We start from the raw sequence: 14119 nt of genomic DNA, 5'->3' as shown, positions 1-14119 counted from the left end.
TAAACGTGGTGCTCTTCTTGTTATTCGTATACTTAGTATTGTGAAGATGTCCCGTCAATAGGGCAAATAATCTTGTAACCACAGGGTGGGAGGCGTTTATATGGAATGGGTGGAAATTGGCATCCAATCAGCTGTTAGTCATGTTTCCTTGAAGTGCCACAGGGAGACTTTACCTACACCGGTCACAGTGTACTCAGCTTGTACCTCATAGTGAGCGCGCGCGAAATCATTAAAACATTTGTAACCCAACTTTTTTAACAGCCACCTTGACATAAATGGCGCCGCGCACATGGAACATGCGCAATAGCACGTGCTGTGGTGGGGCGTGGCCTGCCGTGAAATATGTATGCAAATGGACTGTACAATGTTGAGTGTGCTCACTAGTCACTACTCTTTTGAACTGATTTCATAAAATGCAGAAATCCTGGCTTGATTCCTCGATATGCTGTGCCTCAATATTTCTTACAGTATCTTTTTCATCAAGAGGAACATGGAATATCGTCAGGTGTGATTTACTGTGATTTATTAATTGAGTTCGTTACCGAAGGATCGGAGAACTTTTTTTTGATAGTTCAATGTTAGGATACTTTGGAATTTTGGTCTCTAATTCTTGGGTCAAAACTTCTTTACAAAAATTAAACAAATGATGTCAAAAACAATCAATTCACAGAAAAAATTTAACGATATGCAACTCTACAATATTTTTTGATAGTTTAAGTTCTTTGAAACTCGGGAAATCTTCGAAATAGACCGTGTGAATTTTAGCTCAGATAATTTTGATAAATGATTGGCACTCCAAAGAATTCACAATCTACGGTAAAGCTCGAATACCTTTCGAGATAGCACCGTACTGTGAAAAGTATCAAATTTCATAATATACTTTAAAGAGCCCTTCAAAATGAGTGGGCAGAAGAGACAAAAGTTTCTATGAACAGACATATTTGGTATCATGATATCTCAGAGTTATCGGATTGAGGTACCAAATTAACCAATAAGTATCAATAAGTATGGGGCATGGGTGTACACTGTACATGGAATCTAAATCACTGCCAATTTCCCAAGTTCCGCTAAAATATTAACATTGAACATGAGACTCCATTTACACGGAAAATATTATTTCTATAAACACTAAACAGATAAGCAAATCATAAGCTGTACAGTTACACTGTACGCTGCAGTTTGAAATAGTAATAGACGGGCTCATTATTTAATAAGCCACAACCGATCACGTCTGCATGTCTGTAGAATGTAAGCACATTAACTCTATAAAATTCAAATATAAACCTCAAAATCTGTAATACTCATCTACCGTTATTTAAACAAAAATTGTAAACTAAAAACGAATTTCTTTGTCATGTATCATATTTTAAAAGCATCAAAAATGTCTCAACATTTAAAACTAACCATCTTCTTTATCAATAAGATTCCACATTATTAGAAATGAAAGTATAACTGAATAATTCAATATAAATTAAAAATAAAAACAATCACAAATCATGAAGGTTATATAAGAAATGACAACGATTCGTCATGATAAACGCTCTAGCTACTTGGTATTGTAGATTGCGGCGTTTGCGGTCGATGAATCGAAGCCACTGAGGTGTTACAAAACTTGAAGTCTTCAATTGTTTAAAAGTAATGTAATACGGCACGAATAAAAATATAAATCAAAAAAATTCCACCATAGTAAATATAGTGACAACATACAAAATAAGACGGTACGCATACGCATAATACAACAGTTTAGTCATCATTAACATTCGTCATCTAAAACGGATGTATTGTTCCCTCTCATGACACAAATCATTGAAACCCAAATAGTCGACTCTTTTTCCTCTCAGCGTCTTTGGCGATTTTCTTTCCCTCGTACTGAAATGATAAAACTGCTGTGTAAATTGCTGTTGTTGTATGTTAATTAACAGCTGGTAATGGTATACACTAATTAATAACTATGAACGGCCACTGGAAGGCTACCAAATTTTAGGCGTTGAAACTTACCAGGATACTGCTACGGCGGCTGCCCATTTCAGGATCAAACCCATCAGACACTGTCGATAAAAACATTTCCATCAACTCCTGATTATCCTGAAAAGAGGACATCGGGATAATTTGACAGTTCCTGGATAGTCAACGTGGAGGCTATCAACTTAATAACACCAGAATGTGTGTGTGTCTGTGTGTCTGTGTGTGTGTCTGTGTGTAATTTCCAAACAGTTATACAAAAAAAAACGGTAATAGTTACGGGACTGGTTTTTTTGGTATAGTGCCGACAAAACTCTGATGAAGCCCATAGGAAATTTTTTTAAAAATCGGCCGGTGGTAAGTGGTTTAATTGATGGTTTTGTACCACAAACGTTACATAAAATTGCTTGAGCAGAACGGCAAGAGTTACGGGGCTTGCTCTCTCTCTCTCTCTCTCATTACTGTGTAATATGTTATAGCTGCATTTAAGTAGCGTCATAATTGGATTAGCCCGGAAGATTCGCTGTAATGTTATACCTTAAGCTTATTAGGGGAGGGGGGACTGTTAGTGTTTGGGGTCTGTTTGGACTGCAGAGAGAGAGAGAGAGAGAGAGAGAGAGAGAGAGAGAGAGAGAGAGAGAGAGAGAGAGAGAGAGAGAGAGAGAGAGAGAGAGAGAGAGAGAGAGAGAGAGAGAGAGAGAGAGAGAGAGAGAGAGAGAGAGAGAGAGAGAGAGAGAGAGAGAGAGAGAGAGAGAGAGAGAGAGAGAGAGAGAGAGAGAGAGAGAGAGAGAGAGAGAGAGAGAGAGAGAGAGAGAGAGTTCATACGACAATGTTATGCGTGTTTTCAAATATAATATGCGGGTGTGGTGCGGAGTTAACAAGGGTTAATTTCTATAACGATTTAAATAAAAATAGAAAGCGGTCCAAGACGGGAGTGATGAGGTGTAATACTCGGTGTTCAGACCTTATGATCATGGAGTGTGGTGCCTCATGGCTAATAATGACTTAATTATCCACAAGAAATAACTAATTATGAGATTATTGTTTAAGAAACTATGCGGGTTTTGACTCAGCGGGTAATTACTCCTACCTTTTTAACTGCGGCAGTGAAATCCCGGCCGTAGGCCGGGTTACACTAGTAAAGTATAAACTGATTTTAACCAGGTCAATTAATTAAGTCTAACAAATGACTTTAATCTACTTTGTGCTAGCAGAAGTTGAGCCTATAATGTATAAGATAAGTTCACAGTATTACGAACCCTGATAACTATGTAAACGAGAAGAGAGAAGAAAGAATGCCAATCCCACGCAACAGTCAGGGTCCTGGGAAAGTTGAGGAATTTCTCGCAGAATATTATGTAGTACATTCCCGATACCTGGAAACATAATTATTACTAATTACATAATTATTACTGAGAGTCAGAGAGTGCCGCTTACTGAATAAGAATCTTAGTTGTGGCACAACTCACATAATATGAAAACCACGATCAAAACAAAACATTTATCATTCTCATGCTATCTTCTCGTGGGCCATCTAGGCCCAGCCTCTTTAAGAATTAAAAAAAACATTCTTTCCAGAATTTAGAAAATAACTTACAAGTTCCTGAGTAGAATAATCGTCATAGTCATCAGATCCCCATGGACTCCATTTCCAACGTATTAGCATTTCGACGGCAATCTCCTTAAATTTTGTTGCCTCCTCATCCTCCTCCTCTCCCTCTTCATCCATACTTATCCCAGCCATACAAAGCCTCATGCTACAACATACTAACTTAACATAACTGATAACCTCTTTAGATACACTCGGTCCCAAACTGTTCAGCCCGTTTGATAGAAGGCTGTTTAACGCAGCTTCGTAGATCAAGTCCCCTTCTAAAATATCGTCTGCTGCATTTTGGACATCATTACTGCAGATGAATTGAAAGATGCTTTGTTTCCATGATTCCAGATTTTCTCCATCATCAAGATTGCGTTTCATTTCTAGGGAAAAGATATAGAGCAATTTCTCACAACCAGAAAAAATGCCATTACGCTTTTGTTTCGAGAGCTTCATCATCTCTGATTCTCGCTCTGGAAATTTTGTAAGTAATTCACAGAATTCATCGAACTTCAGTGACGCCATCATATTGCTATACCACGGCGACTTTTTTTCCGTTTCAGCAAAATATCTTTTCAGTTCAGCTTCAAGTTTCCTCTTTTCTCTTTCCTGCGCGGTGAAACCATCAAATCCGTGATCAGGTGAGATCGTGCTCAGGTCAAATTCCCTCAGGTGCATAGCACCGGAATAAAATCCAGCTTCATTTATTTCCTCTTCATACCTTTTCGCACTCAGTGGCGAACTGATGCATCGGAATCTTTCTTGGCTGCTAGATTCAAACGAAACGGCAGATCTCTGCAACATTTTGAGACCAGATTTCAAGTTGAGATCCAACTTAGCATTTCTATCCAACACTTTCTCTACGTTTAAACTGAGTTGTTCTTGCACCATCGCAACGCCAGCACATCTCAGTGATCTCTCCTCGAGTGGCTGAAAATGATAAGTCAAATAAATTTAGGTAAATACGCTTTTTGTAATACTTATTACCTGGTGACAATATAAGCATCTCAAGATATATATTTTGATTTTAAACCGAGACGATGCCCGGGTGGTTCTAATGACCAATTTTAATCTTAACAAATATATAATACAAATATTATTAACCCCTTGCAAGGGCAATGCACCCTTAATAAAAAAGGCACACAGTGTAGATCAGCACTTAACGACGGAATTTAAACCTCATCTGACAAATATTGCGAAAACTTAAAGTTTTATATGCTCCAACAGCCAAAAAGAATAACTCAACAAATAAAATTGTTTATCACAACAGGACAAGTCCCCATCCTCTTACGAACACTATCGTCCCTAATATAATTGCAAGACATGTATTGAACAAGTTTACTCTTGTAAAAGCCACACTCATCTCACTCGTGATCGTCTTCAGTATAATTTGTGAACAAGAAGTCTACGCTCAACTCGATCCTCCAATGAGTGGTCTGGACTAATGAAGACTGAACTAAATTTCTCTGAATGTCGCAGCTTTCGGGCTTGATTGAGTATCTGATAGGCTGTACTGGAACTGGAAGAGTAGCCTTGACTGGCCGAGAAGTCTTCTCCTTCAACTTGCCAACTCTACTGAGCTCCATTGCTACTTTCTAACTTTCAGTCCAATCTCCTCATATATGTCTCCGACAGTTCTGTTCAAGTTCTTGATCCGGTCTTCTGCTTGCACACCACAGACTTGACGACTTCCTTCAAAGTCTCGTGGGGAGGGGGGGGGGGGGGGGGGGGAACTGCATCGCTGTACGATATAAACTGACTTTACCGTGTCTTTAAATTTAACGACGGTCTGCACTGCCTGCGACTGTTTTTCTTTGCAGTCAATTATTGATTCCTGAGCTCTGATAACCAATTTTTGATTATCAATCAACTGATTCTTGATTGGGCTCAGTACGTTTTTCATCTTCTTTAACTTGTCATTTTAAAAGTGAACCAAATGAATCGATTCTGACAGAAACGCTGCAAACTTTACTTTACCCGTTAAACTTAATGACCTTTTAAGCAAAAAATGTTTGCACTGTACAGAAGTCATGTCAACTGGTGCTTCACAACAGAATTGATTCATAACTTTTGCCATCCAATCCTCAGCTTTAATTTTAAACATAATACTGTCAATCTCCGCGTCGTTCACAGCTGCTATGATGTAAGGCTAAGCTACAAGGTGTAAGGCACAAAATTTCGCCGTTAAACAAGGCGAGATAAGAAAGCAGATAAGAGAGCGAATTAAACAAACGTATGCTATTAGTGTAGGGCTAAAATATAATTTTGATACATGTAGATGATCCCAAACTTGATCGCCCGAATGTCGAATAGAGCGTTACATAATAAGTAATTAATCATAATTTGTTGCTAAAAAACTAGCTAGAATATTGATTATGAAATAATGGATTACCTCATCTTGATCTTCGATTGTGGGATCGTAGTCACACATGACATCCTGCGTCATAGAGACATCCTGTGAAAATGGGTTATCACCATTGTAACAACATCAAGGGATGATGAAAGAATATGAAATAGAGAAAATTGTTTAACAAGGGTAGTTTGACAACGATCATGCAAAAAATGAAATATATTGCCACAAAGGTAACCCAGTCTACGTAGGTTTCACCATGTATAACTAAGATTCACGTACTGTGGTTCAGCACTCACCGAAGTTCGACAAATAAAGTTCGCCAAAAATCACACATGTCGAACTTTGGTGCACTAAAGTTCGACAAATATTTTTCCCTCTCCATTTACTGCTTGTAATCGAACAGTTCACGTCATGAACAGATCATGTGGTATTAATGAAGGCCGAATATCGATGTTCGTGTTCTTATGGAACGCACTGGTGCTACTCATATACATGCAAGCTTGGGAAATCCAATCAGCTCCGACAACTAGGAACCAATCATGACATATCCCCGACAACTAAGAACCTCTGGAGATACTTAAAACATTCAGATTTCCACTGATTTCACAGCTGTGCTGTATGTATTTCAGCATTAATTAAGATTAAGACAAAGATTTTTAAAAGATAATGATAGTTCAAACTCAACATAATATACACATGCCGAGAGCTCAAACACTTCTTAATATACTTCATAATACACAGCTACTTACTAAACTGCCATATGAACCCTATCCAGGTTCTTGTTTGTCCGGCTGTTAGGATGGTTATAATATGGATCACATACAAATGATACGTAACTGATTGGGCCATGTGATGTTATACTTGTGGGAGCCCGGAATGAGTGGTTCCCAGTTGTCGGTCACCGACTGTGGCTGCACGCTATATGATCACATCGGCATTTGATTGCGATAACAAGCTCGTATGCTGAGATGATAGGTTGGAAATGGTAGATTGGAGAACTCGGTGAATGTCCTTGCTGTACGGCAGTGTTAAACAAGGAACTTAAACCGAGGGGTTCCGATCAGGCCCTTCACACTTTGTTTCTGTCTGGTTCTAATGTACCGTCACAATAGTGACGGTACATTAATGTGTATATAAGGTACAACATGAACATTAGTATCGAACATCATGTTTTTACCATGCATCACCTTCATTCCTGGTCGCAGTTCTGGCTCCCGTAACGTCATCCACGAGGGATACCGGTATTACCTGAACAGAAAGCGCGATGAGAAGTCCTTCGAGTGCACTAATCCCACTATTCTGCGCTTCATAGATGTCTTGAAGAAGGAACAAGATCTGACGGATTGTAAGATTAACCAGAAGATGATGCGACAGCCCGCACCTCCTCAACAGAAAAAGTGGAAGGACTAGTGTTCAGGTATCGAACTGAGATTCGACAGCCTTGTCGAACTTCAGTACGTGTCGAACTATAGTCCAAGTAGCGCACCAAAGTTCGACAGAGTCGAACTTTAGTGCGTGTCTTCGACAGCCTTGTCGAACTTTAGTGCGTGTCGAACTTCCGTACGTGACGAACTGTACGTGCACCTTTAACTAACGTAGCCACGGAAGTCGAACTCTCATGGGATAGCATCACACTACTCTTCTAATGCCAAAATAACTGATTGACCTACTTTCTCCGATAAGATTTTTTCAGAATAAAGTCTTACCTCGTCCTGAGCCAAGTACTCTTCGACGGGTGCTGACATTGGTGGAGGAGAGAGCGCAGATCCTGCCATAAATTGGAAGCGTGGGGCACTGCCCAACCCTCCCGAATTTATGCTCCGGGCAGACGTTAATGGGGTCTGCGGGGATATTTTCAATGTCATTTATGTTTATTCTGCATATGCTATTTTATGTTTCAAATAAAAAGATAAGAATATACGTTTAGCCCTCAAATCAGTTGTGCGTTTTGTAACTCAAGTTATTCACTGTTATTCACTTATTCGTTCGTTGGACTTGGACACAAGGAGAACTACATTGTACAGTCACTTCTTACTATGGCGTAGAAAATTGAAAATTTACCTCCGCAGTAAAACATTTTCTGTCATTACTGTATCCGATATTAGCTCCAGAATAACTGCTGCTGGAGCTATCCCATTCATCAGTATCGGAAGTAACATCATCAGATACTTTTTCATTCTTGATCACCTGTCTTCGTGATTGTAGATCCTGTGCCAGTGCTGGACTGGATTTTTTAGCTAAAGTGTTGTTGTTGGTGTTGAACCTTGCAAACCTTTTCTGTGGACCATCAACTGGATCACTCCCTATAGTACACATGAATGATGTAGGTGGTGATGGTGCCTGGGGTGGTGGTGGTGGTGCCTGTGAGACATGTGGTCGGGATAGTGCCGAACCTCCCTTCCCTAACCCCTTTCCTGGAGGATAATTCTGCATTAACTTCACTTCTTCATCCTCACTTGAAAATGGTGCGTCACAAAAACTTAAACTTCCAGACATTGATCCAGGTTGTGGTGGTGCCTGGGAGACATACACACCTCCAAATTGTGGAGGTGCTTCTGAGCCACCAAAATTAGAACTCCCACAGATGTTTGATGTAGACGGTGTTGGCCATGAATCTGGGGACTTTCTAAACTTAGGCTGAGAGAAAAGGGAAGATTCTTTACTCTTGACTAACGGTGCAGCGGCAGTGATTGGTCGTGAAGAAGAACACATTCCGTCTGATGATGGCCGTGCATCTGGTGATGGTAGTGCACCTATTGTATATAGTGGTCGGGAAAGTGACTGGGTAGCACCAAAACTTAAACTTCCAAACATTGATCCAGGTCTATTAGACATTTCCATCTTTGGGGCAAGAGCTGAAGTTGGCCCTCGAGCTGAACCGAATAACATTGTAGCTGCTCTTTGTTGTGGCCGTGCGTGTGGTGACGGTGCTCGTAATGGCGCACATGGTGGAGGTGGCGCACTTGGCGGAGGTGGCGCACCTGGCGGAGGTGGCGCACTTGGCGGAGGTGCTGCACATGGTGGAGGTGGCGCACCCGGTGGAGTTGGCGCAGAACAGCCACTAAGACTCCGCCTCAGTGCTCTCTGTGCTAAAATACGAGGTGGTGACGGGGCCCCCGGTGGGGCAGGAGGAGTTGAACTACATTGTGTATACACTGGCGCTTGTGCATAGGTTGGCGCTTGTTGTGGTCGACTACCATCTACAGACTGAGCTGTTCTTCTTGGTGGAGCAAGAGGGTTAGTAAGCGTTAGTATGCCCCGCTTTGACATCGCTTCACTACCAATGTACGAATCTTTCTGTCCCATACCAACCATAACCCCCCGATGCCTTGGTCTTCCTACGAGGGGAGGAAAATCAGCAAAAGGCTCATCATCTCCAACAAAGCCAGCTTTGACCATGTAACTACCCATGTCAATAACTAGTGGGACTCCAACTCGGGACCCCTCTTCTTCACCTTCAGAATCAGTGCTGGAGGGTAATGGACTTTCCGTCCTTAGAGCCGAAATGTCAACATTGGATGGTTCGTCTACGAATGCATTATCTAGTCTTCCCATTACTCCAGCTTTGCAAACGGCCTCATCGCCGACGAAGTAATCTTTGCCGCCCATACCCAACATAACTCCACGAGCTGCAGGTATTGCTATGACTGATCTGGGGAATTTTACAAAATTTTATAATTTTTAACAGCTTTTGAGCTTTTCTAGGTTAATACGCATGAAATATTGATATCTATAAGAAATAAGTAAAGAAATGAAATGCAAAAGTGTAGTTCTTATCTATATGTGCTTACTTGAACACAGCTCGGGGTGCATCATCTCCAGCAAACCCTCCCTTTATCCTGTGAGATCCTAGATCAAGAACCACCGTTGAGTAATCGGTTTCGTCTTCGTCAGACGAGGATTCCGTCTTCGAATCACCAGAATCCGAATCGGGTGAGTCAGGAACATTGTACGTAGAGGTTTTTTTTTCAATCAATCTTATAATTTCATCATACTGATCAGGGCAACGTATCTGTTCCCTTACCTGTGATTTAAAAAATCAATTTACTCATTACTGTAGTCGAGTCACCATCAATAACAAGTTTTACTGATAAAATTTAAATAGTGGGTCAAAAATTTTCCAACTTTGAGTACCAAAACGATGAGAAAATCACACAATTTAACATGCTTCCGTCAATAGAACCAGGTAAGATATACAATGTACACATATAAGAGGCTACACACTGCCAAAAATCATCTTAAAGATGTACATTGCACAATGTACATTGTACATCATACATGGCAAGTTATTAAAAATTAAAAAAATGCGACTCTTCCAACCTCTAACTTTGAAACGTCCGAGTACCCAACGTAAGGAATGCAGTCCACTCTGATCTCTGACAGGAGAGTCTCAACATCTACAGTTTTCTGAACCACCTCACCCTCACCTCGCTCCTCAACTGCTACAAAGCTGGTGAAGGGCGATATTACAGAGTGTTCCAGGGATAAAGATATTATTTCATCTTTTCTCTTGCGCTGCTGGCTCTGAAGTAGTTTAAGTAAAAATTAAGTTTAATGTGAAAATTTCGTAGTCCACTTCAAATTTTTGGATTATAAATTGCAGATATTGTTGTACAAGTTTAGTGAGTTCTGCACGTTATGTCTTTCGTTTTGATATCCTAACAAGATCTCTTGTAGTGTATTATTAGTGAAATATAAAATAGAGATTTACCTCGTGTAGTCTCTGGTCCTCGCTCATGACCCCATTTACATAATCATCTATCATTGCTCGAGCAGTAAGCTTGTGTAATACACTCCCTGATCATTGGGTAGTTTGAAGTTCTAGCTAACTGGTTAATTTGATAATTGGATCAATTTAAAATTGATGACGCCGCGTCATGATTGGTATTATATTACGAGTCGGTTTTGAAATAAGAACATTAACAGGCAATCCAAAATCCCAAAATCTTCCCCATCGACCTGAACGAGTAGGAAATTAACTTTTCAGCTAAAAATTGATAAGAGATTCCCTCAAACCTTGCTTAACATTAAGTTCCTCCACACTGACTAGCGTGTCCAACACCTGATCTCCAAGATGAGCGAGAAGAGACGCTGATCTGCAGTTGGGCACGTATCCGTACACTATCTGAAGTTTTCAGAAGCTGTGAGTGTGAGGGTGTTTGAAACAGTTAAGTCAGGATCTGGGAGGATAGAGCGGACATTTGGCTTTTCTAAGATCAAGATACAAACCTGTCTGTGTTTGTTGAAGAGAGATGATATGAGCAGGGGAGCCTGATTAACAGTGTCTCCGCTGTTGTACATATTCCACTTTAACTGAACTTCGTCCAACGCTGGTTCTTTGCACTTTTCATACAGAATCCCCACCTGGAGAAGTGAAACTAGGGTATCTGTACAAGTTACTTTTAAAATTATCAATCGTGACTCGACTGTTAGAAAAAAAAGTTTACTTGGTTGAAGGACGTGATTTCTGCAAATATCATGAGGGTGAAATATATATATTTGATGATTATACGTTAGTGACCAACTTGTAGCAAATATTGGACGAACGATTAAATTAGCACAATGTTGGCTACAAGTTGGTGACAGTGACTATTATTTCCGACAAACTATTTACGTCTAACATGAACATTAAAAGAGATAAAACATCAGCAAACGAACGAACAAACGAACATAGTCATTATCGAACAAACCGTGTTCATCCATTTCCCCTTTTCCTTGGAGTTTAGGAAGAGGAAGGAGCCGCTGCCTTGTTTTGCTAATGCTTGTAAGAAATGTTTGTTTCCGTCCTCTCTGTGGGGGTATCATGTTTAACGGCAATCCCCGTTTCAATTACCTAACTATCATAAAATTATTAAAATACGACTGCAATATATCAATCTGATCTTTGTGGAGACCAATCAGATTATAGGGTTATATCACGTTATATTAAATATTAAATAAAACATTTTGGGCAAATTTTGCTTAACAAGTTGTAACTAAATTCATTTAGTTACAACTTGACTTCATGAAGTCATTGCAAAAACATTGCTATATATCAAGACTCCACTTCAACCCTGACTACATCTTTACGCCCGACAAACCTGGTCAACACAGAAAAGAACCGGATGTTGGATGGGAGAACAGCAGCCAGGTTAAGACAGAGATCAGGTTGTGTCACCACACCGTCACTAACAAACACCATGTTCACTATATCCTGGCTATCTTTACTCAGCAGATACTCGTTGTAAACCATGCTCCACAGTTCGGTGCAGTACTCTCCAGGCTTCAGGATGTGCTGGAAAAGTTTTTATATAAGTTTCTCCGTCAAATTCGATTCTCTGTTGGGAACAGTGACTTGGACGTCATACTACGGCGCCTCCTAATCTCCCAGACATTAACCAATAAAAAAAAATCAAAAAGCCATTTTTGGCGATCGTCTGACGGATAAATGGTGACTCGGCTGATTTACTTGGCCAACAAAAGCCCCTGATACACCAGCACAAACCTTTAAAAAGTGAACAGCATGTTTCTTGCTTGTTGCGGTCACGCGACAATAAACTGGAAAACACTCAATACCAGGTCCTACCCCAACACTGGACACATTAAACCAGCACTCTCCTGGCAAACGTTCCACCAACAACAGCGCTTGCTGGATCGTATCTGGATGGTATAATGTTAAGTAAGTTAATTATCAAATAACTACAATTTAATCAAAGTTTCATTCTGTATTTGCAGAAGTAGTAATAACCCCGCTGACTCACCTGAAAATGGGGCACTTGTTTTGACGTGTAACTACGTTAACCCTGTTAACCCTAATAATATTTGACACAAACATAACATAATGGTTAGGAATACGGTACGTGGGAATTAATCCTAACCTTTCCATTTGAGTTTCATGGACTTAGAGCAGTCTATGATAATCTTGACGTTAACTCTGCCTCCAACGGAGTTAACAGAGATATCAGGATAGAAGGTAAGCATTGCAGCCTCAGTGTTACCGGATTTCTCTACCCACATTCGGGGCCGGTTAACTTCGGAAACCGAGATACGAAGTTCAAAGTCTTGGTGTGGTTCTAGGACACCCGACCATCTAGCCATCGCTAGGGTATCTGTCATCTGAGGAAGATAGGGGTTTCAGCTTTTTAAACTTTCCAAGAATATCAGATCTCAGGACTCAGAATATAACTATAACTCGGAACCGTCGTGCTCAAACGATCAGCTCTGACAGATAAAACTCTACCTTGACATTAAGAGAGTGGGTGTAGGAGAAGATACTCAGTATCTTGAAGGGCATGGTGATGTTAGCTGATATGTTGAACATGGTCTCTGATGACGTCACGCGGTCGGTCTCAGTTGTCAGCTGTGTCATTTTATCCAACCCTGTGCTGCTACTGCTCAACAGACTCGGCACTGCACACAAAGTGAAATCATTCAAATGTTATTCCCTTTTTTCTTCACAAATTTATCATCTATCATTTTTTATGAAAGTAACATTTTTGGGACGGGGTGAGGCGCTGGGAATGGGGCGGACTCCGCGAAATAATAATGAATTAATCATTGAAATATTGGTCACGTTAGAAGGGATATTGAAGCCACACAATGTAGTTCATGTTCGAAACCTCAGAGATGTATACAGACCAGTGAAGAGTATATCGTTGTCCAGAACAGTTAACTCGGTGACATAGATTATCTTGATGTGGATGGTGACCTCGCCAGCCGGAATGTTACCCAGTGAAAGTGAGAACAGGTCCTGCGGTAGAGGGGCCCTTATCAATCCAAGATACAGATAAGGTTGAAATTGATAGAAAATTGAATACATACATGATGTATGGAATGTATGACTGAATCATGTTCTTTATACCCAATACAAATGGCAAAACTGAAATGATGATTAGATTTTTGTTAGAAGATATGTATGATGATTGATGAACAACTTGTATTGGTAAATATTCCAAAGTATCTCCCTTGAAAAACGTTTCTCCCTATTTTCTTACCGGCTCTTCCTGTTCCATAAGATAAGCACCATGACCGGCTGCTACTGCCTGCCTATACTCCCGCCTCGCTTCTTCTTTCTTCTTCAGTTGACCAACTATGTGTTTCTCTCCTATATACGCCTCAAATCCGCTCACTGTTTAAGATATACATTATACATTATACATTCCTTTAGTTTCTGAACTAAACTTTATAGTTTTTGAATTATAACATATAGTTTTGGAACTATAATTTAC

At 40.2% G+C, this 14119-nt stretch overlaps 1 protein-coding gene across 2 annotated transcripts in view; it reads right to left on the bottom strand.

The window, feature by feature from the left end:
- Positions 1 to 649: 649 nt before the first annotated feature.
- The window catches only part of LOC134814927 (uncharacterized), a 68632-nt gene continuing 55162 nt past the window's right edge, over positions 650 to 14119 (bottom strand). The window contains exons 13-32 of one of the 2 annotated variants that reach the window (XM_063823272.1): positions 13886 to 14019; positions 13530 to 13641; positions 13132 to 13301; positions 12770 to 13007; positions 12397 to 12551; positions 11993 to 12186; positions 11603 to 11702; positions 11142 to 11276; positions 10929 to 11037; positions 10624 to 10709; positions 10233 to 10436; positions 9704 to 9936; positions 7974 to 9564; positions 7619 to 7753; positions 7161 to 7247; positions 5952 to 6014; positions 3560 to 4489; positions 3222 to 3338; positions 1999 to 2085; positions 650 to 1869 (exon numbers count right to left, since the gene is read on the bottom strand). In XM_063823272.1, the coding sequence (XP_063679342.1) occupies positions 1804 to 1869; positions 1999 to 2085; positions 3222 to 3338; positions 3560 to 4489; positions 5952 to 6014; positions 7161 to 7247; positions 7619 to 7753; positions 7974 to 9564; positions 9704 to 9936; positions 10233 to 10436; positions 10624 to 10709; positions 10929 to 11037; positions 11142 to 11276; positions 11603 to 11702; positions 11993 to 12186; positions 12397 to 12551; positions 12770 to 13007; positions 13132 to 13301; positions 13530 to 13641; positions 13886 to 14019 (4946 nt within the window). In that variant the 3' untranslated portion in view covers positions 650 to 1803. The remainder of the gene's footprint in view (positions 1870 to 1998; positions 2086 to 3221; positions 3339 to 3559; positions 4490 to 5951; positions 6015 to 7160; positions 7248 to 7618; positions 7754 to 7973; positions 9565 to 9703; positions 9937 to 10232; positions 10437 to 10623; positions 10710 to 10928; positions 11038 to 11141; positions 11277 to 11602; positions 11703 to 11992; positions 12187 to 12396; positions 12552 to 12769; positions 13008 to 13131; positions 13302 to 13529; positions 13642 to 13885; positions 14020 to 14119) is intronic. The other variant, XM_063823273.1, reaches the window with a different exon arrangement.

This window comes from Bolinopsis microptera, chromosome 5 (genome assembly GCF_026151205.1).
Source record: "Bolinopsis microptera isolate Bmic1 chromosome 5, MBARI_Bmic_1.0, whole genome shotgun sequence".
Lineage (NCBI taxonomy): Eukaryota > Metazoa > Ctenophora > Tentaculata > Lobata > Bolinopsidae > Bolinopsis > Bolinopsis microptera.
The sequence above is the reverse complement of the archived record's forward strand: the minus strand, read 5'-3'. Positions and strand labels throughout refer to the sequence as shown.